Source organism: Microcaecilia unicolor, chromosome 8, assembly GCF_901765095.1.
Source record: "Microcaecilia unicolor chromosome 8, aMicUni1.1, whole genome shotgun sequence".
In the NCBI taxonomy this organism is placed as follows: Eukaryota; Metazoa; Chordata; class Amphibia; order Gymnophiona; family Siphonopidae; genus Microcaecilia; species Microcaecilia unicolor.
The window spans coordinates 105,868,710-105,893,652 of record NC_044038.1 but is presented as its reverse complement, the minus strand read 5'-3'; the positions used below and the strand labels follow the sequence as shown (position 1 = coordinate 105,893,652).

Sequence of the window (24,943 nt, the reverse complement as noted above, 5' to 3'; positions counted from 1 at the left end):
CTTCCTTGCTGCATGGTGTGGGAGTCCGGCTCTCGGCATTTCAAAATGGCCGCCGAGAGTTGAAGTCTCGCGAGGCAGCTTAAACTCTCGGCGGCCATTTTGTAACACCGAGAGCCGGACTCCCACACCATGCAGCAAGTAAGCCACCGCTACGGGAGGAAAGAGGGGGCTCTTTCTTTCCTGGGCCGACGGAACAGGTACCTCTAGACCACCAGGGAGACACGCGTAAGGGGAGGGGAGGTGACAGGGAGGGAGGGAGGTTGGTGAGGTTAAGCGTGTGCTACCGTGGGCGGGGCTATGTGGCAAAAGGGGCGGGGTTCATGTGCACGTCAGCGGCGGCTGGGATTTGTTGGAAGGGGAGGAGTAGGGAAACACGCGGAGCGTGTTTCCCTACTGCTCCCCATGCGTAAATTTGTTTTAGTGTTCCGCCCTCGACGTCATCACGTGTGACGCGAGGGCGGGGCATGAAGATGTTGTGGTGGCTTCACCACCATGAAACCACAAACCGGTGTGTGAGTGACTTCAGTGACGTCAGTGTCCTCAGAACGTTGAGGCTGTGTTTTATTATAGTAGATTTCCAGTTCTAGTAGTACTTAGGATCCAGCAACTATGTTGTAAAAAAACAAAGTAATTGACTTCAAAATGATGGCTCAGAGTAAATGTAATGACACGGATGCCACTTCTTTACCACTGCTTTTGACTCCTAACTTACTTGCCCTGTCCTTTATCCTCACCTCTCTATTCCCTTACCCTTAATTGTTCTCTCTGTGTACTGTCTTATATCTAGATTACAAGCTCTTTGAGCAGGGACTGTCTTTGTGTATGGTGTGCAGCGCTGCTTATGCCTTGTAGCTCTATATAAATGATTAGTAGTAGTAAATGATAAGTAGTAGTCATCTGCTATAGACATTCTATTCAACATGAGGTTTGAAGTGGTAGTGCTTAAATATAGGTAGCGAGGGTAATCAATCATGTGATAGGCTTTCAGTTTTGTATAGTACTACTACTACTATGTAACATTTCTAAAGCGCTACTAGGGTTACGCAGCGCTGTACAAGTTAACAAAGAAGGACAGTCCCTGCTCAAAGGAGCTTACAATCTAAAGGACAAGAATGCAGTCAATCAAATTGGGGCAATCTGGGTTTCCTGGTTACTCCAATGGTTAGGTGCCGAAAGCGACATTGAAGAGGTGGGCTTTAAGCAAGGATTTGAAGATGGGGAGGGATAGATCCTGTGTAGTGTTATTATTTAGTGTTTAAAATGGATGATTATGGTAAGCCTTCTTGAAAAGATCTGTTTTCAGTAGCTGTGTGCAGATGTATAAGAAACTGGCTTTTAGAAAATTGAAATAAAATATGAGCCTTTTTTTTAAACTTTCCACATAGGCACCCTGTTATAATCAGGCTCTTTATTTTATTTATTTATTTTGTAGCATTTGTATCCCACATTTTCCCACCTATTTGCAGGCTCAATGTGGCTTACATTTGCCGTAATGGCGATTGCCATTCCGGACTACAAATATGCACATGGTTTTGCAATCAAGTGCGTACAAACATGGTGAAAGAATACATTGTGATCTTGCGTACATATTAGTACATGGTTTTACAATCAAGTGCGTTCATACATGATAGAGGAATACATTGTGATCTTGTGTAGGTGTCCGTATTATGTAATTGCTCAGGTGAGGACATTAGGGTGAGAGTATTAATGTATGGCGATGAGGTTAGTCGTCCTTTTGTGGTTGAATAGTAGACGATATTAGATTAGAAGTGGTACTATTTGTTCATTAAGGTCATTGAGTTTGCTCGGTCGCATGATTGGGTCGAGCCAATCTTAATCTTCATTTGTATTGTTTGGTAATTAGGATGGTTGGTTGTTGTATGCCTTCTTGAATAAGTCAGTTTTCAGTAGTTTTCAAAAGATGGTTATCTCTTGCGTTATCTTTATGGTCTTCGGAAGCGCATTCCATAGTTGCGTGCAGATGTAGGAGAAGCTGGTTGCGTAAGTAGACTTGTATTTTAATCCTTTGCATGTGGGGTAGTGGAGGTTGAGGTATGTGCGTGCTGATCTTTTTGCGTTCCTAGCAGGCAGGTCTATAAGGTCTGTCATATAGGCTGGAGCATCCCCGTGTATATTTATTATATGTAGATTGAATGTAGGTACTTTTACACCTTAATACTAACTTGACTGGCACCAACTAAAGTTCATTTAAATGTCATGTTGAAATTCTAAAGCTGTGTTATTCTAGATCTGTAAAGGGACCGGTGCTATATTGTACTGATCTGCAAATGGGAATGATGAGTGTGGAAATTAAATTTGCAGATGACACAAAACAATTTAAATATGTTAAAATGCATGCGGATTGTAAAAAATTGCAGGAAGACCTTAGGAAGTTGGAAGACTGGGAATCCTAATAGCAGATGAGATTTAATGTTGGCAAGTGCAAAGTGATACACATTGGGAAGACTGCTAATCCTGCCAGCCTGCCCTGCGCACTGAACATCCATCAGAACAGCACAAGAGGTAAGAGGAAACCTGACCGACGCCCACACCATCCGCTACAACACAACAACCAGGCGTCAAAAACAACCCCAATACCCTTACTTTCACACACACACACACACACACACACACACACACACACACACACACACACACTCTCCCGCACCCTCACAATTACACCCCCCTTTGTCACTTTCACACACACACACGGTCTCTGTCTGTGAGACACACACACTCTGTGTTATACAGACACATTCATGCTGCAAACTGACAATGTTTTTTGTTCTTGTTGATTTGTTTTTAGTATAAAAGTCAAAGAGCTTTTGAGTGTTCACACAAATTGGTCGTGGTTGTGATGGCAACTAACAAGAAACTGTCAGGTTGGCAAAACAGAAAAAGAAAAGCAGCAAAAGAAGAAGCCATCCAGAAGCAAGCAGGAGCAATATATAGCTTTGTCAAACGATTAAAAGTGACAGGCGAGTACTCTCAAGAGGAGGAGGAGGAAGACCCCCAACCAGGTGCAAGTACCTCTGGATCAAGCCCATCCAAGAAAGTCATTGCCAGCCAACAATCAGAAGATTCCTGTTCATTTACTCTCACTGATGAGGAGGAGGAGGAAGACCCCCAACCAGGTGCAAGTACCTCTGGATCAAGCCCTTCAGATTCATTGGCACCTGAGCTATCTGATCCAGCAAAATGGCCAAAACTCACTGACAAAATAAGAATTATTCTCACAGAATCAGGACCTGTTCAAAAGAAAGGCATTTTGTATCCCGCAAACTCTAGTGGACGCAAGTTCAGTGATATATACTACAACCGAAAAATGGAAAACGGTGAACTTCTACCAAGACCATGGTTACTGTACTCGGTTTCCACAGATCACGTGTTCTGTTTCTGCTGCAAACTGTTTTCACCAACAGATCCAAGTGAATCATCGAGTAGTTTTATATCGACTGGCTACAACAACTGGAGGAGTTTATCCAAAGCACTGCTTACACATGAAACAAGTCTAGCTCATATGAAACATTAAAAAATGTGGATCGACTTCAGAAAGAATCTGAAAAACAAAACTACACTTGATTCACAGCATCAAGGCTGTATGAAAAACAAAACTACACTTGATTCACAGCATCAAAGGCTCTATGAGCTAGAAAAAAAACATTGGTCAGATGTAATTGAAAGGCTCATCGAAATAATCAAATTTTTTGGATCTCAATGTCTGGCTCTACGAGGCACATCTGGAAAGCTGTATGAAAGAAATAACGGCAACTTTCTTAAACTGGTTGAACTGTTTGGAAAGTTTGATTCTGTCATGGCAGCACATATAAGGAGGGCTATAAAAGAGGAATCCAAAATCCATTATTTGAGCAATCGCATACAAAATCAAATTATTACGCTTTTGGGCAATGCCATCACTGAGAAGATCTTATCTGAAATCAAAACAGCAAAGTACTATTCTATAATATTGGACTGTACACCAGATGTCAGTCACACTGAGCAGATGACTGTTATTATTCGCTATGTTAACTGCAAAGAAGGAAATGTAGACATTGAAGAACATTTCCTAGGCTTCCTAGAAGTTCATGACTCAACTGGAGAGGGTCTGTGTGACACTGTTATCAATCAACTGCGCACCTGGAATCTTAATATTGGTGATATAAGGGGTCAAGGCTACGACAAGGGAGCCAATATGAGAGGGAAAAGAAATGGGCTGCAGAGGCTGATTTTAAACATGAACCCTCGTGCTTCCTACATTCCATGTGGAGCTCACAGCCTGAACTTAGTTGTAAATGATGCTGCTAAAGTGAATCATGAGACCATTGGCTTATTTGGAACAGTTCAAGAGTTATATAAGTTTTTCTCATCATCAACGAAGCGCTGGGCAGTTCTCAGGAAGCACGCTCCCTCTCTGACATTGAAACCTCTTTCAGAAACTCGTTGGGAAAGTCGCATAGATGCTCTGCAGCCACTCAGGCACAAAATTGGAGAAATCTATGATGCTCTGTATGAGATTCTTAGTGATGAGAAATATGACAACGAATCAAAATATGAAGCGCATATTTTGAGCACCAAGTTGAAGGATTTCCAGTTCTTGTGTTCCCTCATCCTGTGGCATGACCTGTTGAATGATATCAATCCAGTCAGTAAGATTCTTCAGAGTAAAAGTGAAAATGTTGCAACTGCTTTGACAGCCATTAACAACTTAAAAACGTTTATTTCTAACTACCGTATGAACAAGAAGATGAATCGCCTCAATCACCTGAAAATAAATTTTGTGTAAATTTTTTCTTTACAATTTTGGATGTTGCAATGACTTCTCTCAGTGAAAGATTTGATTAGTTACAACAACACTACAATCAATTCAAATTGCTGTACAACATAAATAAACTTGCTGAAACACATCATGAACAGCTCCAACAGTATTGCAATGATTTGCAACTTCATTTATCAGATGGTGATAATAAGGACATCAATGGAACTGAACTGTATGATGAACTATGTGCCTTTAAAGATCTGTTTAAGACCGAATTGTGCCATTTTCATACTCCTTTTGAAACTCTAAAATTTGTTCTATCAAATAGCCTCCCATTCCCAAATGTGAGCATCATTCTAAGAATATTGCTGACAATTCCTGTCAGTGTGGCAAAGTGGTGAGCGATCATTTTCACGGTTAAAAATCATAAAAAATTATTTGCGATCAAGTATTTCGCAAGAAAGGCTTGTAAGCCTTGCCATGATTGCTATTGAGAATGATGTATGTGCCCAGTTAGATATCAAAGATTTAATTACTAATTTTGTGAACATGAAAGCACGAAAAGCTAAGTGGTTATAAGGGAGCCCCGAAAAGAAAAAAACCAGTTCATGTCAATATGAGGCCGATATATACAAGGACTTAGTCCACGGGGGCGAAGTTTGCTCCTTAACCTACTGTGAGTTGGTCTGAAGTTTAAACACACTATCCCCAATATTGGTTGGCACACACAGCGGAGAGTATAAAAATTTGATGATGGTCTGTTCAATACTTATATGTGATGTTCCATTGTACTGTTAAAGTTTTATATTTTATGGTATCTGTTATATCATGTTTATTTCCTCATCAATAAAAATGTTGAAACATAAAACTAAGTGGTTGTAAACCCTTTATTTGTTCAGCAATCCCACAAAGATGCACTCCATCTTTCAGCTCCTATTTCCTTTGCATCTTGTGCCAAACCGGGGGGGGGGGGGGGCAACTGATAGTCAGCAGGGGGGCACCAGAGACCCTTGGCACCGCCCTGCACCTCCACTTGCATTTGTATTTTCTAAGCTTTACTATTCTATTGCTAGTGCATGGTGCTGCCAAAGAGTTTTTTTTCCCTAGAACACTGGGTAGTTTTGTGCTGGGCACCATATGATGTCAGCACCCACATGTGTTAATGTGTCCTGCTGCTGTACTCAGAGAACATCTGCTACAGGTAACTTTGCTTTTTTTTTTTTTTTGCAAAGTCCACTTTACAGTGGGGGAAATAAGTATTTGATCCCTTGCTGATTTTGTAAGTTTGCCCACTGACAAAGACATGAGCAGCTCATAATTGAAGGGTAGGTTATTGGTAACAGTGAGAGATAGCACATCACAAATTAAATCCGGAAAATCACATTGTGGAAAGTATATGAATTTATTTGCATTCTGCAGAGGGAAATAAGTATTTGATCCCCCACCAACCAGTAAGAGATCTGGCCCCTACAGACCAGGTAGATGCTCCAAATCAACTCGTTACCTGCATGACAGACAGCTGTCGGCAATGGTCACCTGTATGAAAGACACCTGTCCACAGACTCAGTGAATCAGTCAGACTCTAACCTCTACAAAATGGCCAAGAGCAAGGAGCTGTCTAAGGATGTCAGGGACAAGATCATACACCTGCACAAGGCTGGAATGGGCTACAAAACCATCAGTAAGACGCTGGGCGAGAAGGAGACAACTGTTGGTGCCATAGTAAGAAAATGGAAGAAGTACAAAATGACTGTCAATCGACAAAGATCTGGGGCTCCACGCAAAATCTCACCTCGTGGGGTATCCTTGATCATGAGGAAGGTTAGAAATCAGCCTACAACTACAAGGGGGGAACTTGTCAATGATCTCAAGGCAGCTGGGACCACTGTCACCACGAAAACCATTGGTAACACATTACGACATAACGGATTGCAATCCTGCAGTGCCCGCAAGGTCCCCCTGCTCCGGAAGGCACATGTGACGGCCCGTCTGAAGTTTGCCAGTGAACACCTGGATGATGCCGAGAGTGATTGGGAGAAGGTGCTGTGGTCAGATGAGACAAAAATTGAGCTCTTTGGCATGAACTCAACTCGCCGTGTTTGGAGGAAGAGAAATGCTGCCTATGACCCAAAGAACACCGTCCCCACTGTCAAGCATGGAGGTGGAAATGTTATGTTTTGGGGGTGTTTCTCTGCTAAGGGCACAGGACTACTTCACCGCATCAATGGGAGAATGGATGGGGCCATGTACCGTACAATTCTGAGTGACAACCTCCTTCCCTCCGCCAGGGCCTTAAAAATGGGTCGTGGCTGGGTCTTCCAGCACGACAATGACCCAAACATACAGCCAAGGCAACAAAGGAGTGGCTCAGGAAGAAGCACATTAGGGTCATGGAGTGGCCTAGCCAGTCACCAGACCTTAATCCCATTGAAAACTTATGGAGGGAGCTGAAGCTGCGAGTTGCCAAGCGACAGCCCAGAACTCTTAATGATTTAGAGATGATCTGCAAAGAGGAGTGGACCAAAATTCCTCCTGACATGTGTGCAAACCTCATCATCAACTACAGAAGACGTCTGACCGCTGTGCTTGCCAACAAGGGTTTTGCCACCAAGTATTAGGTCTTGTTTGCCAGAGGGATTAAATACTTATTTCCCTCTGCAGAATGCAAATAAATTCATATACTTTCCACAATGTGATTTTCCGGATTTAATTTGTGATGTGCTATCTCTCACAGTTACCAATAACCTACCCTTCAATTATGGGCTGCTCATGTCTTTGTCAGTGGGCAAACTTACAAAATCAGCAAGGGATCAAATACTTATTTCCCCCACTGTATGTATAAAGTGGGTAAACTGTGTGCTTTAGATGAACTTAAGTGAAAAGCTGCAGTTTTTACATGGAAAAACAGCATGTGTAAAGCTTTGCGCACTTTAGTGCACTGACCCTCCCTATATCTGTGTATGAACCACCTTACTGTGCCAGTGCTATCAGTTCAACCAACCTAGAAGAGTTTGTGAACCCACCCAGTTCTGAACTGAATTGCTGACTGGATGGCTAGGAAGAGTCTGGTTGGCTTGTGAAAGTGGCAAGCTTGTCTGAGACGAGAGTCCTGCGCTGCATCTCTAACTGCCAGCAGCACCAGTCTGGAAAATAGGGTAGACAGAAGATGTCAGTCGGGAAGAAAAGCATCACGTAACTCCCATTTCCCTGTACACCAATGGAGAATTTGCACTCGAAAGGTCTATTTAATGCTAGTTCTCCGGCGGAGGGAGAGAAAAAGCAGAGAGAGGCAGAGATGCAAGACCTTGGTGTTGCTTTAAATGCAAGGGGAGGGAGGTAAGAAGGAAGGGGGAGGAAGCGGTTGAGCTTCCCTGCACTGACGTCCTCCGGCAACGCAACAGAGACGAAGGGGGTTCAGTGCCCTGCCATCCTCAGCCATGCCCCGCCGAGACAGCGGGGGCAGGGGAGCAGCCCCGGAGCGCTAGTGCAGGAGCCGGCCGGCCTTCCCGCCCGCCCAGTCAACAGAATCAGCAGGAGAGGAGCAGATCGGAGCTCGCTGCTTGCCGGCTATGTTTGAGTAAGTCCTCGTCCCTCACCCCTACACTCCACTCCACCCCCAACCGGAGCAGCGGGACCGCCAGCTGGGGGAGGGCGGGCGGCCTGCAGGATCAATTGCATCTTTACATCTCTTCTAGCAGGGCTTGAGGTACAGAGGTCGGGGTGAGGGAGTCCATGCACTTTTCAATATAAAAAGGGATGAAACCTTAAACCTGGATGTGTTCCCCTGAGTGCTGGCACTAAAGGAGGGGTGCGGATCTAGGTTGGCTGCTGACGGTAGCCCAGGGCCTTTGTTCTCTCCACAGATGGCTCTTTGAATTATTTTCTATGAGAATCGGGTTTTATAAAGTGCTCTGATCCACAATTCCCGGCGTTGTTATTGTTCTTTGGATATAGAGATCCACTATGCATCTTCTATTACTAAGTCAAGCCGCTAGTTGTGTTTTTTTTTCTACTTCTGTCTCTGGATTTTGGCGATTGTGGTTTCTGCTACTTTCATTTTAGCGGCTGGTTGGAATGGTTGCGTCAGACTCTGTGCGTGCGTATGTACAGATATATTTAATTCACAGATAAGAAGCAGAATGGTTAGTATTAGATGTCTCTTCTTCCAGGTGCGTACAACTGCACAGCTTCCGAACATGAGGTGATGTGCTGAAATTAAGGGAAAACTGTAGGCTATAATCCCACATGGTGTACATATGCAGAGAAGTAATTATCAATATGATTTATGATCTCGTACAATACGCTGTAGAGAGTTATATAATCATTGTAGCAAGATGGTCATTTTACACACCACCAGTGATGTAATTTTTTTTTTTACATTTGCACCCCGCACTTTCCCACTCATTGAGGCACATTATGGCCTATTTCAGTATGACCAGGGTTTCAGTCACTCTTTCCAGGCTGTGATAATCTATATTTGAGCCTCTTAAGAATTACTCAAGGATGATTTGTACTTGAATTTTTCAGATCACAGAGTTGCACATCTGAAGAAGGGGCTTGCCTGGAAGTGCACATTCAAGGTTATCATTTTACAGTCCAGTAAAAAGTTTCACAGCCTGCAAAGAATGCACCGAAATTGCTTTGTCAGTATAATGGATTATTCTGCACATTTGTGCATTGTTTCCAGTTCATAAAGTAACAGTGAGAATCCATGTAATGTTATGGCATCCCCTCTTGTCTGCCAGGAACCCAGGACATACACACAACAGGATTTCCTTAGTTGGACTAGAATACCAGATACTTTCCTCTTCACTACTTTGTACCCTATGTAACAAACATTTTTCACATAGACACAAAAGGAGGGAAACCTGTTCCCTGGCTTGTACATTTAACAATGTGATTGAGGTCAAACCAAAGTCGCAGAACTGTTGTGGTTCCTAGGCAAATGATCAGACCTATAAGTCCATGCGTTCAGTGGGACTTCTTCAGGATGATAAAACAAGCATAGTCTGAACTGAGGGCATTTTTGTAGAGCAGTAAGAATCCCTTCTTACTTAAACCTCTTTGGGCCAACTTTGGTAAACAGAATTTTGAAAGAAAAACAGGTTGTGATGTGTGTATTACTTTGCATCGTATTTCCCATTAAGATTTCCAACTTGTGTGATTTTTAATTTTGTTGGATGATGGGATACACAGCCATCTTGCCACCAATTATGCTTGATGGGACTTACCCACCTGTTCTACGCAGCCTTCTGGGGTTTGGACAGTAGGTTAGCTGGTTTTGATAGCTGTGTGACTTATTAGAAAATCTGGTACTGTGACATGGAAGGAGATCTGAGTGTTGGATTTAATATTTGTCTTGTAAGATGAGAAGGCCTGAAATGGCCTACCAGTGGAGGTCAGCACCTTCACAGATCTTGGGCAGGCTGGGGGCTGATATAGAGAGCAGTGGTGAAACAGGGTTGAAAGTTAAGGTAAAGACTGTAGGGGGGGGGGCATGTGTTGGGCTTAACACATGAATGTATTCACTCATCTACCTTCAGTGGAAGAATCTCAGCTGGGCAGATTGGATGGGATCTTGCCACAGATATCTGGTAAGATCCCAGAACAGTACAATACATTTTATGCTGCTTATTCTAGAAATAAGCAGTGGATTTTCCCCTAAGTCCATTTTAATAATGGTCTATGGACTTTTCCTTTAAGAAAACATCCAAACCTTTTTTTAAAACCGGCTAAGCTAACCGCTTTTACTACATTCTCTGGCAACAAATTCCAGAGTTTAATTGTTCCACTCCACTCATTATTTTATAAAACTCTATCATATTTCCCCTCAGCTGTTTTTTCTCCAAGCTGAAGAGCCCTAGCCGCTTTAGCCTTTCCTCATAGGGAAGTTGTCCCATCCCCTTTATCATTTTTGTCGCCCTTCTCTGTACCTTTTCTAATTCCATTATATCTTTTTTGAGATGCGGTGACCAGAATTGAACACAGTATTCGAGGTGCGGTTGCACTATGGATCGATTAAGTCATTGAACCATCCTCATTTTTGTTTTCCATTCCTTTCCTAATAATACCTAACATTCTATCTCTTTCTTAGCCACCGCCGCCGCACACTGAGCAGAGGGTTTGAACATATTATCAACGATGAAACTTAGATCCCTTTCCCAGTCGGTGACTCCTAATGTGGAACCTTGCATTACATAGCTATAGTTCAGGTTCCTCTTTCCCACATGTATCACTTTGCAGTTGCTCACATTAAATGTCATCTACCATTTAGAAGCCCAGTCTCCCAGTCTTGTAAGGACCTCTTGTAATTTTTCACAATCCTCTTGCGATTTAAGAACTTTGAATAACTTTGTGTCATAAGAAAATGTAATTACCTCACTCGTTACTCCCATCTCTAGATCATTTATAAATATGTTAAAAAGCAACGGTCCCAGCACAGACCACCCCATTGAGAATACTGACCATTCAACCCTACTCTCTGTTTTCTATCTTTTAACCAGTTTTTAATCCACAATAGAACACTACCTCCTATCCCATGACTCTCCAATTTCCTCTGGAGTCTTTCATGAGGTACTTTGTCAAATGCCTTTTGAAAATCAAGATACACAATATCGACCGGTTCACCTTTATCCATGTTTGTTCACCCCTTCAAAGAAATGTAATAGATTGGTGAGGCAAGATTTCCCTTCACTAAATCCATGTTGGTTTTGTCTCATTAATCCATGCTTTTGAATATGCTCTGTAATTTTGTTCTTTATAAAACTCTACCATTTTGCCTAGCACTGACATCAGGCTCACTGGTCTATAATTTCCAGTATCTCCTCTGGAACTTTTTTAAAAAATTGGCATTACATTGGCCACCCTCCAATTTTCAGGAACCACACATGATTTTAAAGATAAATTACGTACTACTAACAAAAGTTCTGCAACTTCATTTTTCAATTCTCCTTCCACGGCTGGACACTTTGATTATATCAGATGGGTTTTTGTTTGTGTGACAACTATACAGGATATGGAGACCAGTAATCTTGAACATTTTTATTTTGGGTGGTAAGGGCCTACTCTTAAATATAAAGAGAAAAACAAAAAAGGCAACAGTCTACTTGCTACATAAAAGTCTGTTGTAAAAAGTAGACCGATACACATATATAAAAACAAAAAAATAATTTATTCAAACCAAGATAAAAGCAGTACCCGACGTGGTCACGTTTCACCCTCAGGCTGCGTCAAGGGTAAAATACAAATAAAAACATAAAAATAGTGATAACATCATCTCAAGTTATGTACATATATATATATATATATATATAAAAAGTCATAACAGCAAATGATAAAATAAAGTACAATAAATGCATTACACATTCAAAAGTACAATGGAGGAGGAGATAAGACAAGCCACTTTCCAAACATATAAAAGTGTATAAAACGTTGGATGGATTTAATCAAATCCATACCTAAAAATCAGGGGTGATCAACATACCCCTTCAAAAAAAGCCTAAAACAAAATTAAAAAGATATACATTAATCCCATCTTGATCAGCCCATGTATCACAAACTCTACATCTCACCAGTCAGCTCAATTAAAATTCTCATCATATCAACAATTGACTATATTTCATGGTGTAAAGCATTCAATTACTCACTGTTATAAATCTTCTACAAATAGACCACCTTGAATCCTAAAACGTTATCAGCCTTTACTATATAACATCATCAAAAGACATGACTGCATAAATGAAACTAACTTTCAAAAGACCATAACTCATTCTATAGTAAATATACTTATACATCTGCTTTACTCCATGCTGCCATCTCCCATAACATCACATAGATTAAAGCTGACTACTTGTCAGCAGACACTGCTCTGGATCAAAAGGCAACAGCAATACTATCTGTGCTGTGGCTTCCCTTTTTTTTAAAAGAGAAAACACTCTATTTCTCCCTCAATCACCAAACAAGCTCATTCTTACTAGATATACTTGTACATCTACTTTACTCCATGCTACCATCTCACAAACGTCACATAGATTCAAGCTAGCTACTTACTGTGCTTGTTAACAGACACTGCTCTGGATCAAAGTGCAATAGCATTACCATCTGTGCTGTGGCTTGCTATTTTAAAACCTCATATCCAGGTCAAAGGTCATTACTTACTAAAAAACGTCAAAAACAAATACCTTCACATCATTCAATTCTCAACACATACCTATTGCATAAATAGTGACAAAAAGAATAATCTGTCTTAATAAACAAATTTTTAATCACTGCCAAACTGATAACATCATGACATCATAATGACAGACGTCAAGATAGGTTGTCACCTTTAACTCAAGCTTAGCTTCACTCTCACAATAGCACAATGTGTAATGACCACAAGCTATGCTTCCAACATGGTAACGCTTATATATCAAATTGGTGTCTGAAACACTTTTAATCCAAAAAATGTGATGAATTGGACCATTTCCTTGATCCATAAATAATATAAAATAATTAAAAAAAAATTGTCTATAAAAATACTGTGTAGTCATTCTCCCGATTCAGTCCAAAGGGTTTCACTGTGTTGAATTTAAAAATCATTCTTTGCTCTGCTTGTAATAGTTTCCTGTCTGTATCTCCACCTCTACAAAATGTTTTAATTTTTAATAATACAAGGAACTTTAATTCTTCAAAAGAGTGCTTCAAGTCATATACATGTTCAACTAGTGGTTTCTCCTGTATATTTCTCTTTATAGCACTTTTATGCTCAGCAATGCGTTTGTTAAATGCTCTCATAGTTTTTCCAATATACACAAGTCCACATGGACAAATCACTGCATAGACCACCTGTGTAGTCTTACAGTTGGAGTATTGCTTCAATTCATATCTCTCTCCTGTCATGGGGTGAATAAACCATTTAGTTTTCAAATTAACATTACAAAATGAGCAATTCAAACATGGAAAATGTCCCCACACTGGATCATCTCTTATGAGTACAGGTAGAGGCGATGGTGCAAGACAGTCCTTCAAATTCCTATTCCTTTTGAATGCTATTAATAATTCTTTATCAGAAAAGTATGGAATACTCTGTATCAATGACCAATGCTTCCTAAATATTTTAATTAAATCAGATGAAGTGGTCATAATATAATGTACATACAATCTTATCTTCTTTTTTCTTTTTCAAATCAATAGTAGTATGGAGGAGATCATTTCTTTGTTTCTGTGACATTCTAAACAGCCTTTCTTCAATGTATTTCCTTGGGTACCCTCTTTGTATAAATCTGTTAGCCATTACCTTAATTTGTTTTCTGCATTCGTCATTATTTGAACACAGTTTCTTTACTCTCAAAAACTGAGTATAGGGCAGGTTACGCTTCAGTGGATGGCTATGACAGCTACCATATTGTAACAATTTATTTCGGTCTGTGGGTTTTCTATATAATGTCGTCACAAATTTACCATATCTAAATTGAATTAATATATCTAAAAAAGGTATCTCCTTTCTGCTATAATTCATTTGAAACTTCAAATTTTTATCCCTTTTATTCAACCATTCAAAGAACTCTTTTAATAATGGATTCATCTCCTTCCCATATCACCAAAATGTCATCAATAAATCTCCTCCATACCATGATATGTCTATTATACGGATTCTCTCATATATATTTCTCTTCAAAATGTGCCATATAAAGATTGGCTACAGAGGGGGCTACCGTTGCCCCCATAGCTGTCCCCTTCACCTGTTTATAATATTGGCCTTCAAAAACAGGCTTTTTTTGAAGGGGTATGTTGATCACCCCAGATTTTTAGGTATGTATTGATACATTATTGGATTTGATTAAATCCATCCAACGTTTTATACACTTTTATATGTTTGGAAAGTGGCTTGTCTTATCTCCTCCTCCATTTTACTTTTGAATGTGTAATGCATTTATTGTACTTTATTTTATCATTTGCTGTTATGACTTTATATATATATATATATATATGTACATAATTTGAGATGATGTTATCACTATTTTTATGTTTTTATTTGTAGTTTTATCCCTGACGCAGCCTGAGGGCGAAACGTGGCCACGTCGGGTACTGCTTTTATCTTGGTTTGAATAAATTATGTTTTTGTTTTTATATATGTGTATCGGTCTACTTTTTATAACAGACTACTCTTAAATATGACACTTAGCAAAATAAGACAAAACCCTGCAAAGACACATTAAAAACCCTAGCCCACCTATGAAAAGGCAGTGATATAAATGTTATACTGGCCCTAGAGTTCCAATATGCTTAACTAATGGGAAATTAGAACAAGCTGGACTGTTACAAACATGCTAGCAGAATCCTTCACCTCACTCATGAATTTTATTTTATTTATTTACATTTGCTGACTCGCAGATCAAAGCGGTTTACAATCTAAAATCAGCAAAGAGGTGAAAGGAACTACATAATCTAACAGGAAAGAGTAATCATACACACAGGGGTCCTTTTACATAGGCGCGCAGGCATCTACACACGTCCAATGTATGTCAAATTGGCATTACCATCCGGCTACTGCGTGCCTCAGGTGGTAATTCCATTTTTGGCGTGCGCCCAAATCATACGGTAGAAAACATTTTCTACCACGGGGCCCTTATCTGGTGGTAATCAGCAGTTGATGCGCGCTGCATGCTTACTGCCTGGTTAGCACGTGAGACCTTACCGCTAAGTCAGTGGGTGGCATAGATGCTCCTACACCAGCGCAGGCCACTTTTTGGTGCGCCTTAGTAAAACGGCACCACAGAAACCAAACAGGCCTGGGGGGGGGGGGGGATGTGTCCAAGATTGTGATCTAGGCAGTCACATTTTGCTGTGCTCTGGAGTTTTGTTCTAAGTAGTTTTTCTGTGGTCTTACTGAATGCCAAAGAGAAAGGGGAGATCAGGGGAGTACCCTCCTTACTCCCTGTGATTCTCGTCCTTTGGCAAGCCATCATGACAGCATACGCAACTTCAACAGCACCATTGGAGGTATCCGCTGCCGGAATGGAGAGGAGTCCCGGCTTCGAAGGCAAGGTTTTGCTTAGCTCGCATAGTCCTCTATAGGCTTTGGGTGCGATGTGAATGCCAAGAGCAGCAGCTGCCAGAGCACTGGAAGTTGGGGTCTTTGAAGCAGTTTCGGATGGGCAAGCTCTCATCGTAGCTGTGCGCTCAGGGAGGGCTCCCCTGGAGAACTGGGTCTCCCAGGCACTTTGGAAGCTGCTGTATTGAATTTGCCTGGAGAAGACCTTTCATCTGGCATTGCTGTGGGGGAGTCTAAGTGGAGCCGGCCTGACCCCAGTGCTGCTCTACAGCTGCTGGTTAGACCTAAGAAGATAATTCTGGAGTCCATCTGGACAACTGTGGAGTCCCTGCACAAGGTTTTATCGCAAACTCAGTGTCTAATGCCTCGTTTATTGAGACTTCAGTCGCGTCTGACCCACCAGAAAAATCAACTTAAGGTAGTTGAAACTTCTATATCCCAAGTAAGGGAGGTAGAATCTAAATTGCTGCAAGGGGCTAATATAGTTTATCATAAATTGGAAAACCTGGAAAATGGAGCTAGAACTCTGAATTTAAAATTTTTGGACTTCCCTTCTGTTAAGCTTAGCTCCCCTCGAGAAACTTTTTACAGATTCTTAAAGGAGGTTTTCAAGTATCCTGAGGCAGGATTGCTGCCTATACAGAAGCTTTACTTTTTTCCTGTTTCATCAGCATTGGAGGGGAAAGTTGAAGACCTGAGAGCAGCAGAATTATCTTCTGGAACAGCAAACAGGAGAAACCTCCACGACAATCCAAAACAAACCAACAGGAGTGGAGGCTGACCACAGATGAAGTCAGCTCGGGAGATAGTGCTTGAAAAACGCTTTATTGAGTGCTTGTATAAAGGACCTGACATGGTCTATGTTTCGGTGTGACACAACGCCTGCCTCAGGGGTCACAAAAAGTGTTCTAAAAAGACATAAAAATGTGGCATGCATTTAACATATTGTACATGAATAATCAAATATCAAACAAAGAAAAATGAAATACACAGCTTGACTTAAAACTAAAGCATATGCTTTGCATGTATACCTAAATTATAAAATATACAAAGGAAAAGTCCATAGACCATTATTAAATTGACTTGGGAAAAATCCACTGCTTATTTCTGGGATAAGCAGCATAAAATGTATTGAACGTTTTTGGGATCTTGCCAGGTATTTGTGACCTGGATTGGCCATTATTGGAAACAGGATCCTGGGCTTGATGGACCTTCAGTCTGTCCTAGTGTGGCAATACTTATGTACTTATCAAAGGAACAACATGACAAATATATGTGTTATAATGTATACAACCAGAATATATGCATATCAGTGGACGAATGTTTGAAAAAAGGATACAAAAATGAGTAAATTATGACTAAACATCTTACATTAAGAACAGGTGAGGTATAAAAAAAACAAACTTAAGTAATGGGGAATATGGGATATGAACGTACTGTGGGATATCTATAATATAAAATATCGTCAATACTAGGGAAGGATGAAAAAACCTTTTTTTATGAATGCATGTGCACTTACCACAGGTACACTGACTAGATAAAGTTGCCACCAAACATTCACTCTGTGAAATTGAAATAAAAATTCCCGACGAGCATACAGTCTGTGATATTCAAAATGAGGAGACGGAAAACAAATATAATGAAAGCAAATGTCAAACAGAGCCGTTAACTCATAGATTACTGGGTCTATGTAAAAGACAAGGGAACCGGTATATAGACGAAAAAGGGCCCAAATGTAATAGAGGACACAGTGAACAAGGAGAAATAACTGTATTGGCCTATCTGAATCAAATCTTGAAACACTGCTAAAAAAACATTAAAAAGGTGCTAAAAAACTGAACTGAGGCTATTATAAAATCTTGGTCCAAAAAAAAAAAGGGGGGGGGGGGACAAAATGCTGAAAAATGGTTGTAAAATCATAGTTCTGTGTCTATATAAGGTCTAGTGAAATCATATGGAGATGACTATGCCTATTCATTAGGGATGGAAGTACTGTGTGGTTATAACTCCGTATAGGATCTATAAAAAAAAAATGCTGGTGCAAGGGGAAAAGAACAAGGAACACCAAAGTATACATCTAAACAATTATGTAACCAAAATGTAATGAAAGAAAGGAACGAGACTAAAAAATTGACTAAGGAGACCGTTACTATCCCAGCGTAAAAAGCTGCTGCCTAATAAAGTAAGCTAATGTGAGAAGGGACACCAGATAAATGCAAACAGCCAATGGTCACTACAGGTCAAATTCGCTATAGTTTATGAACCCTTTTATAAAATGCTACTGCCAGCCCAACACAAGGAGAAATCTTAAGGCAGTCCTAAAAAAAAAAATAAAATAGAGTTCATTGAAGGGAGTAACCAAACAGCATGCTGACAAGTATTCACTTGCGATTGAAAGGAAGAGATGTCAAAAAGACGTCAGGTATTTAAATAGCCGTTTAGTTCATATGAATGACGTCTGGTAAAATAGCCATTTAATACATATGAATGAGCTCCCCATATATATGCATTATATGTGTATGAAGGGCGATAAGTAAAGGAACTGTAGGGGACACACAATAAGAAAGCCAATTAAGATCAATAAATATACTAAAAAGAACAATAAAAAAAGGAGGAAGTAACATCATGGTGTCAAATGGATGCCTGAGATATTACTCCCACACTATCCTGCCTTTATTAGCAAAATCTACCTTTTATTTGCTCCCATTTCCATTTGTGCTGTTGCTTGGAAAGAAACCTTTAGCAATGAGCAAAACTCAGTCGTTTCATCGCCAGGAGGGCGAATGCCATTCAGTAAGGCAATCTAGTAAGGGCCTGCTGCGCCACATGTCTCCTACCCTGTTTGTCATTCTGATTCGGATTCTGCGTCTTCACATGCTGAGGCATGCCTTGCCTTTCCTAAAAAAGGGCTTCCGAAAGAATTGGCAAAATGCCTAGAGGAGATTTGGGCGGAGATAAAGACTTCTAAGGACGAAATACTCGAGCGCATGGACGCCATGAGTATGGATATTCGGGAGGTCGGAGGCTGGGTGGAGGACTTGGAAGATCGGGTGGATGAGCAGTACGCACTACCTCTGTTGACTCTCGTCTTATACAAAGGATTGCTCAGAATGAAGAACTTCAATACAAAGTGGATGATTTAGAAAACCAGGGATGTCGGCATAACCTTCAGTTTCACAGAGTGCCCGACACGGAAGATGTCCCCGCCATAGTGCAACTGATCTGTGAAAACATTTTGGGAGTGGAGCCAGAACCAGGAGGTTTGGAAATTGATAGAGCACATAGAACCCTGGGGAAACCGCTGGAGAACCGACCCAGGGATATCATAGCGAGGTTTGCTTACTTTGCATTTAGGGAGCGCTTACTGCAGAGAGCCTGCCAGTTACTGTTTGTGGATTACAATGAGGCTAAGGTGTCAGTCTATCAGGACCTTTCTCTGTTCACTCTGTCCCAGAGGTGTGCTATGAAACCTGTTTTGGATAATTTGGCTGAAGAGAAGATTCCCTACCGTTGGGTTTTCCTTTTTGCTTTTTGCTATATTGTTGTTATGACTGGAGGAATGTGAGCCCTTGTGCCCCGACTGAGCACGGCTAGGATGGAGTGACACTGCACTCGGTCAGGCAGCCAGACAACCCCTAGCTTCATCTGGGGAGCGACCGCCGTTCCCTGGGAGTTGAGCCCCCAGGTTTGGCCAGCCACCAGGACTTCTGGAACCGGCGGGGTTGCACAACCACTGACCAGACAGGCAGGCAAACAAACAGACAAAAGCCAGGTAAATCCGTAGGGCAAAGAGTAGTCAAAAACAGTCCAAGGTCAAGGCAGGCAGCAAAACAAGCGAGGTCTGGGAAACAAGCCGAGGTCTGGAACACTGGAACTGAAGCTAAGGAGCACCGGCGTGGACCTCAAACACAATTGAGGCCGAAGCAACGAAGGACTGGAGGCAGGGCTTTAAATAGTATAGGAATCAGTCTCAAACATGTGCAGCTGATCCAAGATGGCTGCCCCCATCAGCAGAGAAGCACACCGCCCAAATATGGGCTTCCTTCCTGCAGCCGGCCAACCCCAAGATGGCCGCCATAAGCTGAGATGCCCATCCCAAGATGGCCAACCTATCCTGGAGAAACACCACCAAGATAGCCGGCTATCTCTGCCGGACCGTGCCTCGCCGGCGACTTGGCCGCACCGGCCTGGAACCAGGTGAGGAGCGCAACAGTATCCCCCCCGAAAGCCTCCCCCTTCTCCCTGGCCCAGGCCGAGTAGGGTGATGAGAATGGTACTCACGGACCAGGTCTGGAGCATGGACATTGGTTGCTGGTTCCCAGGAGTTGTACTCTGGTCCGAAATGCTTCCAGGACAGCAAGTAGAATAGCTTTTCTCCCCGCAGCTTAGAGTCCAGGATGCGATCTACCTCGTACTCGGGATCCGGGTCACTCTCAGGCACGACCACCCTCTTGGGTTCGGGATGCCACTTGGACTTGCGGAAAGGCTTCAAGAGAGACACGTGGAAGGCATTGTGCACTCTGAGTTGACTGGGTAGGTGCAACCGGTAAGTCACTGCTCCTATCCTGGAGCGCACCGCAAAAGGGCTGATGAAGCGTGGAGCAAACTTGAGCGATGGGAGCCGCAGTCTCAGGTATTGGGTGCTTAGCCATACCTTCTCTCCTGGCTGGAACGTGGGAGCTGCCTGTCTCCTGCGGTCGTACGTTTCCTTGGCCTTGACCGCTGCCCGGCGCAACTGCTCCTGAACCTTCCTCCAAGCTTCCTGAAGCATATGGACTGTGGGCTGTACCTGAGGTGGGACCTCTGCGGGGGAAATTGGTGGAGGTAGACGTGGATGATGCCCATAGATGGTACTGAAGGGTGTAGTCCAGGAGGCTGAATGCAGACTGTTGTTGTAGGCGAACTCCGCTCAGGGTAGCAGGATGGACCAGTCATCCTGGTGCTGGTTCGAGTAGGCCCGGAGGAATGCCTTCACCGTCTGGTTGACCCGTTCCACCATCCCATTAGTTTGCGGGTGATATGCTGAGGAAAAGAGAGTGGTTACCCCAAAAGTTGAACATAACTCTCTCCAAAAATGAGAGGTGAACTGGGAGCCACGGTCACTTATAATCCTTTGGGGTAATCCATGGAGCCTGAAGATGTGGGTGATGAAGCTGGTGGCAAGGCTAGCAGCAGTGGGCAAGGTCTTCATTGGAACAAAGTGGGCCATCTTGGAAAACCGGTCTATCACCACCCAGATAACGGTGTTGCCCTGGGAGGCCGGTAGATCAGTGATAAAGTCCATGGATAGGTCCTCCCAGGGCTGCTGTGGTACTGGCATGGGCTGCATCAAGCCCCACTGCCTCTGATGGGAACTCTTAGTTCGGCGCACACCGGTCGGGTGGACACTTACTGCAGCACATCCTGCGCCATCCGCGGCCACCCACCAGTACGACCGAGAGATCAGATGGAGGGTCTTGTGGAATCCAAAGTGTCCGGCGAATTCGGATGCATGCCCCCAGCATAGCACCTTCCTACGGAGACCCACTGGTACTACCCTCTGGCACGCGGCGCTAGCCCCAGGCATGGAAGGAATGCAGGCCGGGTTCAACATGGGATATGGTTCCTCCTGGTCCCCGGGAGCCTCAAAACTGCGGAACAAGGCATCCGCCTGGACGTTCTTCTCCCCCGGTCTGAAAATCAGGCGGAAGTCGAACCGTGCAAAAAACAGAGACCACCGGGCCCGACGAGGATTCAGTCTGGTAGCATTTTGGAGGTTTAATAGGTTCTTGTGGTCAGTGATCACCGTCACCGGATGCACTGCTCCCTCCAGCAGGTAACGCCATTCCTTGAAAGCCAACTTGAGTGCCAGAAGCTCCCGATCCCCCACCGTATAGTTTCGTTCCGCGGGAGTGAACTTACGGGAGAAGAAGAAGCAGGGATGCTTCTTCCTGGCAGCAGATGTCGGGGAGAGCATGGCCTCTACTCCCAAGGCTGAGGCGTCCACTTCCACCAGGAAGGGCTGGGTAGGATCCGGACTGCGGAGGACTGGTGCAGAAAGAAACACTTTCTTCAGGGTAGTAAATGCAGCAACCGCCTCTGGCGTCCAGTTCTTGACATCAGTGCCCTTCCTCGTGAGGGCCGTTAGGGGAGCCGTGATGAGGGAGTAGTCCTTGATGAACTGCTGGTAGTAGTTGGCGAACCCCAGGAACCTCTGCAAGGCCCGCAGGCCCTGGGGAGCCGGCCAATCGCGGATTGCAGTCAATTTCCCAGGATCCATTTGCAACCCGGTGGAGGACACGATATACCCCAGGAATGGAAGATTCTGCTGGTGGAACGAGCATTTTTCCAATTTGGCATCTAGCCGATGCTCCCAGAGGCGCTGAAGTACTGTGTGGACATGGGACACATGCTAGGACAGTGAGGGAGAGAAAATCAAATTGTGTACAATTACAGAAGTGTAAAGTAAATCTTGAAAAATGAAGTTCACAAAATTTTGAAATACCGCAGGGGCATTGCAGAGGCCAAACGACATTACCTGGTATTTAAAGTGTCCCTCATGTGCGTTGAAAGCCGTCTTCCACTCATCTCCCTCCCAGATCCGCACCAGGTTGTAGGCTCCGCGCAAATCCAGCTTGGTGAAGATCTTGGCTCCCTGAAGACGGTCAAACAACTCCGGAATGAGTGGAAGCGGGTACCAGTTCTTCACCATGGTCTTGTTCAACCGCCGGTAGTCAATGCAGGGACGGAGAGACCCATCCTTCTTTGATACAAAGAAGAACCTGGCTCCTGCCGGCGACGTAGAAGCTCAGATAAACCCCTTGAGGAGATTCGAAAGAACGAACTTCCGCATCCTACTGAAGACATATCTCTTCAATAAAGTGTACCACAAAGATCAACAAATGAGAAAAGGCACAACTCGCATTTACACTTCAGAACTTGATTCTTAATATCTGCTTGTACACTATGAAATCGTTTATTCTGTATGTTATACCTTCATCAAAATGACCAAAATCCTGTAATATCAAATGTTTACTTATTAATTTTCTTCCACTAATCATGATGTATTGTAAGCCACTTTGAGCCTGCAAAGAGGTGGGATAAGGTGGGATACAAATGCAACAAATAAATTCTCTCGGATATACTCCCTCATGGCGCGGGACTCTTCACGGGATGAGATCAAAGCACCAAAGGAAGAAGTATAGATGGAGAAAAGGAGAGGTCCTAGAACAGATCCTTGAGGTACACCCACTGACAGCGGGATAGAGGACGAGGAGGAACCACCAGAGTATACACTAAAAGTACTCTGAAGTAAAACTCAGCTTGAACATCTTGAACTCATGGGCGAATGCATTTCAACTAAAACTTAACACAGAAAAAACACACTGTCTCATCCTCTCATCCCAATATAACACAATCAAACCCACCAACATAACCACCCCAGATTATACCCTCTCTATCTCAGACAACTTGAAAATTCTCTGAGTTACAATCAACCGAAATCTCACACTAGAGAGTCAAGTGAAAGCTACAACAAAGAAAATGTTTCACTCAATGTGGAAGCTCAAACGAGTGAAACCTTTTTTCCCGAGGGAAATATTTCGCAACTTGGTAAAATCCATGGTACTAAGAGGGGCATAATCGAACGGGGCCGGCCATCTATAAGGGCAGCCATCTGTAATGACGGTCCCGTAAAGTGGCGTACCCGACCGTATTATCGAAACAAGGAGGCCGGCCAAATCTCAACATTTGAGTCACCCTTAGAGATCGCCGGCGTTAGAGATGGCCGCCATTTTTTTCGCCGATAATGGAAACTAATGGCGGCCATCTCAAACCCGGCCAAATCCAAGTCATTTGATCGTGGGAGGAGCCAGCATTTCTAGTGCACTGGTCCCCCTGACATGCCAGGACACCAACCGGGCACCCTAGGGGGCACTGCAGTGGACATCACAAATTGCTCCCAGCTGCATAGCTCCCTTACCTTGGGTGCTGAGCCCCCCAAATCCCCCCCCAAATCCCACTCCCCACAACTGTACACCACAACCATAGCCCTTAGGGATGAAGGGGAGCACCTATATGTAGGTACAGTGGGTTTGGGGGGGGGGGTTGGAGGGCTCCCAATTACCACCAGAAGTGTAACAGGTAGGAGGGGGATGAGCCTGGGTCCACCTGCCTGAAGTGTACTGCACCCACTAAAAACTGCTCCAGGGACCTGCATACTGCTGTGATGGAGCTGGGTATGACATATGAGGCTGGCATAGAGGCTGGCAAAAAAATATATAATTTTTTTTTTAAGGGTGGGAGGGGGTTGGTGACAACTGGGGGAGTAAGGGGAGGTGATCCCCGATTCCCTCCGGTGGTCATCTGGTCAGTTCGGGCACCTTTTTGAGGATTGGTCGTGAACAAAAAGGGACCAAGTAAAGCCGGCGAAATGCTCGTCAGGGCCAGCCTTTTTTCCATTATCGGCTGAGGCTGGCCATATCTTAACCACGCCCCCGTCCCGCCTTTGGTACACTGCCGACACGCCCCCTTGAACTTTGGCCAGCCCTGCGACGGAAAGCAGTTGAAGCCGGCCAAAATCGGCTTTTGATTATACCAATATGGCTGGCTTTACTACTACTACTACTTAACATTTCTAGAGCGCTACTAGGGTTACAAAATGTCGAGTTGGGGCAGTCTAAATTTCCTGAGTAGAAGTGTAGTGGTTAGGTGCCGAAAGCGACATTGAAGAGGTGGGCTTTGAGCAAGGAGTTGAAGATAGGCAGGGAGGGGGCCTGGTGTATGGGCTCAGGGAGTTTGTTCCAAGCATGGGGTGAGGTGAGGCAGAAAGGGCGGAGCCTGGAGTTGGCAGTGGTGGAGAAGGGTACTGAAGGGAGGGATTTGTCTTGGGAGCGGAGGTTACAGGTAGGAACGTAAGGGGAGATGAGGGTAGAGAGATAAGGAGGGGCTGTAGATCGAGTGCATTTGTAGGTTAGTAGGAGAAGCTTGAACTGTATGCGGTACCTGATCGGAAGCCAGTGAAGTGACGAGGAGAGGGGTGATATGAGTATATCGGTCGAGGTGGAAGATAAGACGTGCAGCAGAGTTCTGAACGGACTGAAGGGGGGATAGATGGCTAACTGGGAGGCCAGTGAGAAGTAGGTTGCAGTAGTCAAGGCGAGAGCTAATGAGAG

General features: G+C 43.4%; 1 protein-coding gene across 1 annotated transcript in view; it reads left to right on the top strand.

The window, feature by feature from the left end:
- The first annotated feature begins 8,142 nt into the window (after nt 1-8,142).
- Nucleotides 8,143-24,943, top strand: part of GRAMD1A (GRAM domain containing 1A) — an 894,680-nt gene continuing 877,879 nt past the window's right edge. The window contains 1 exon segment of the mRNA XM_030213386.1: nt 8,143-8,333. Coding sequence (XP_030069246.1) covers nt 8,326-8,333 — 8 coding nt within the window. The 5' untranslated portion in view covers nt 8,143-8,325.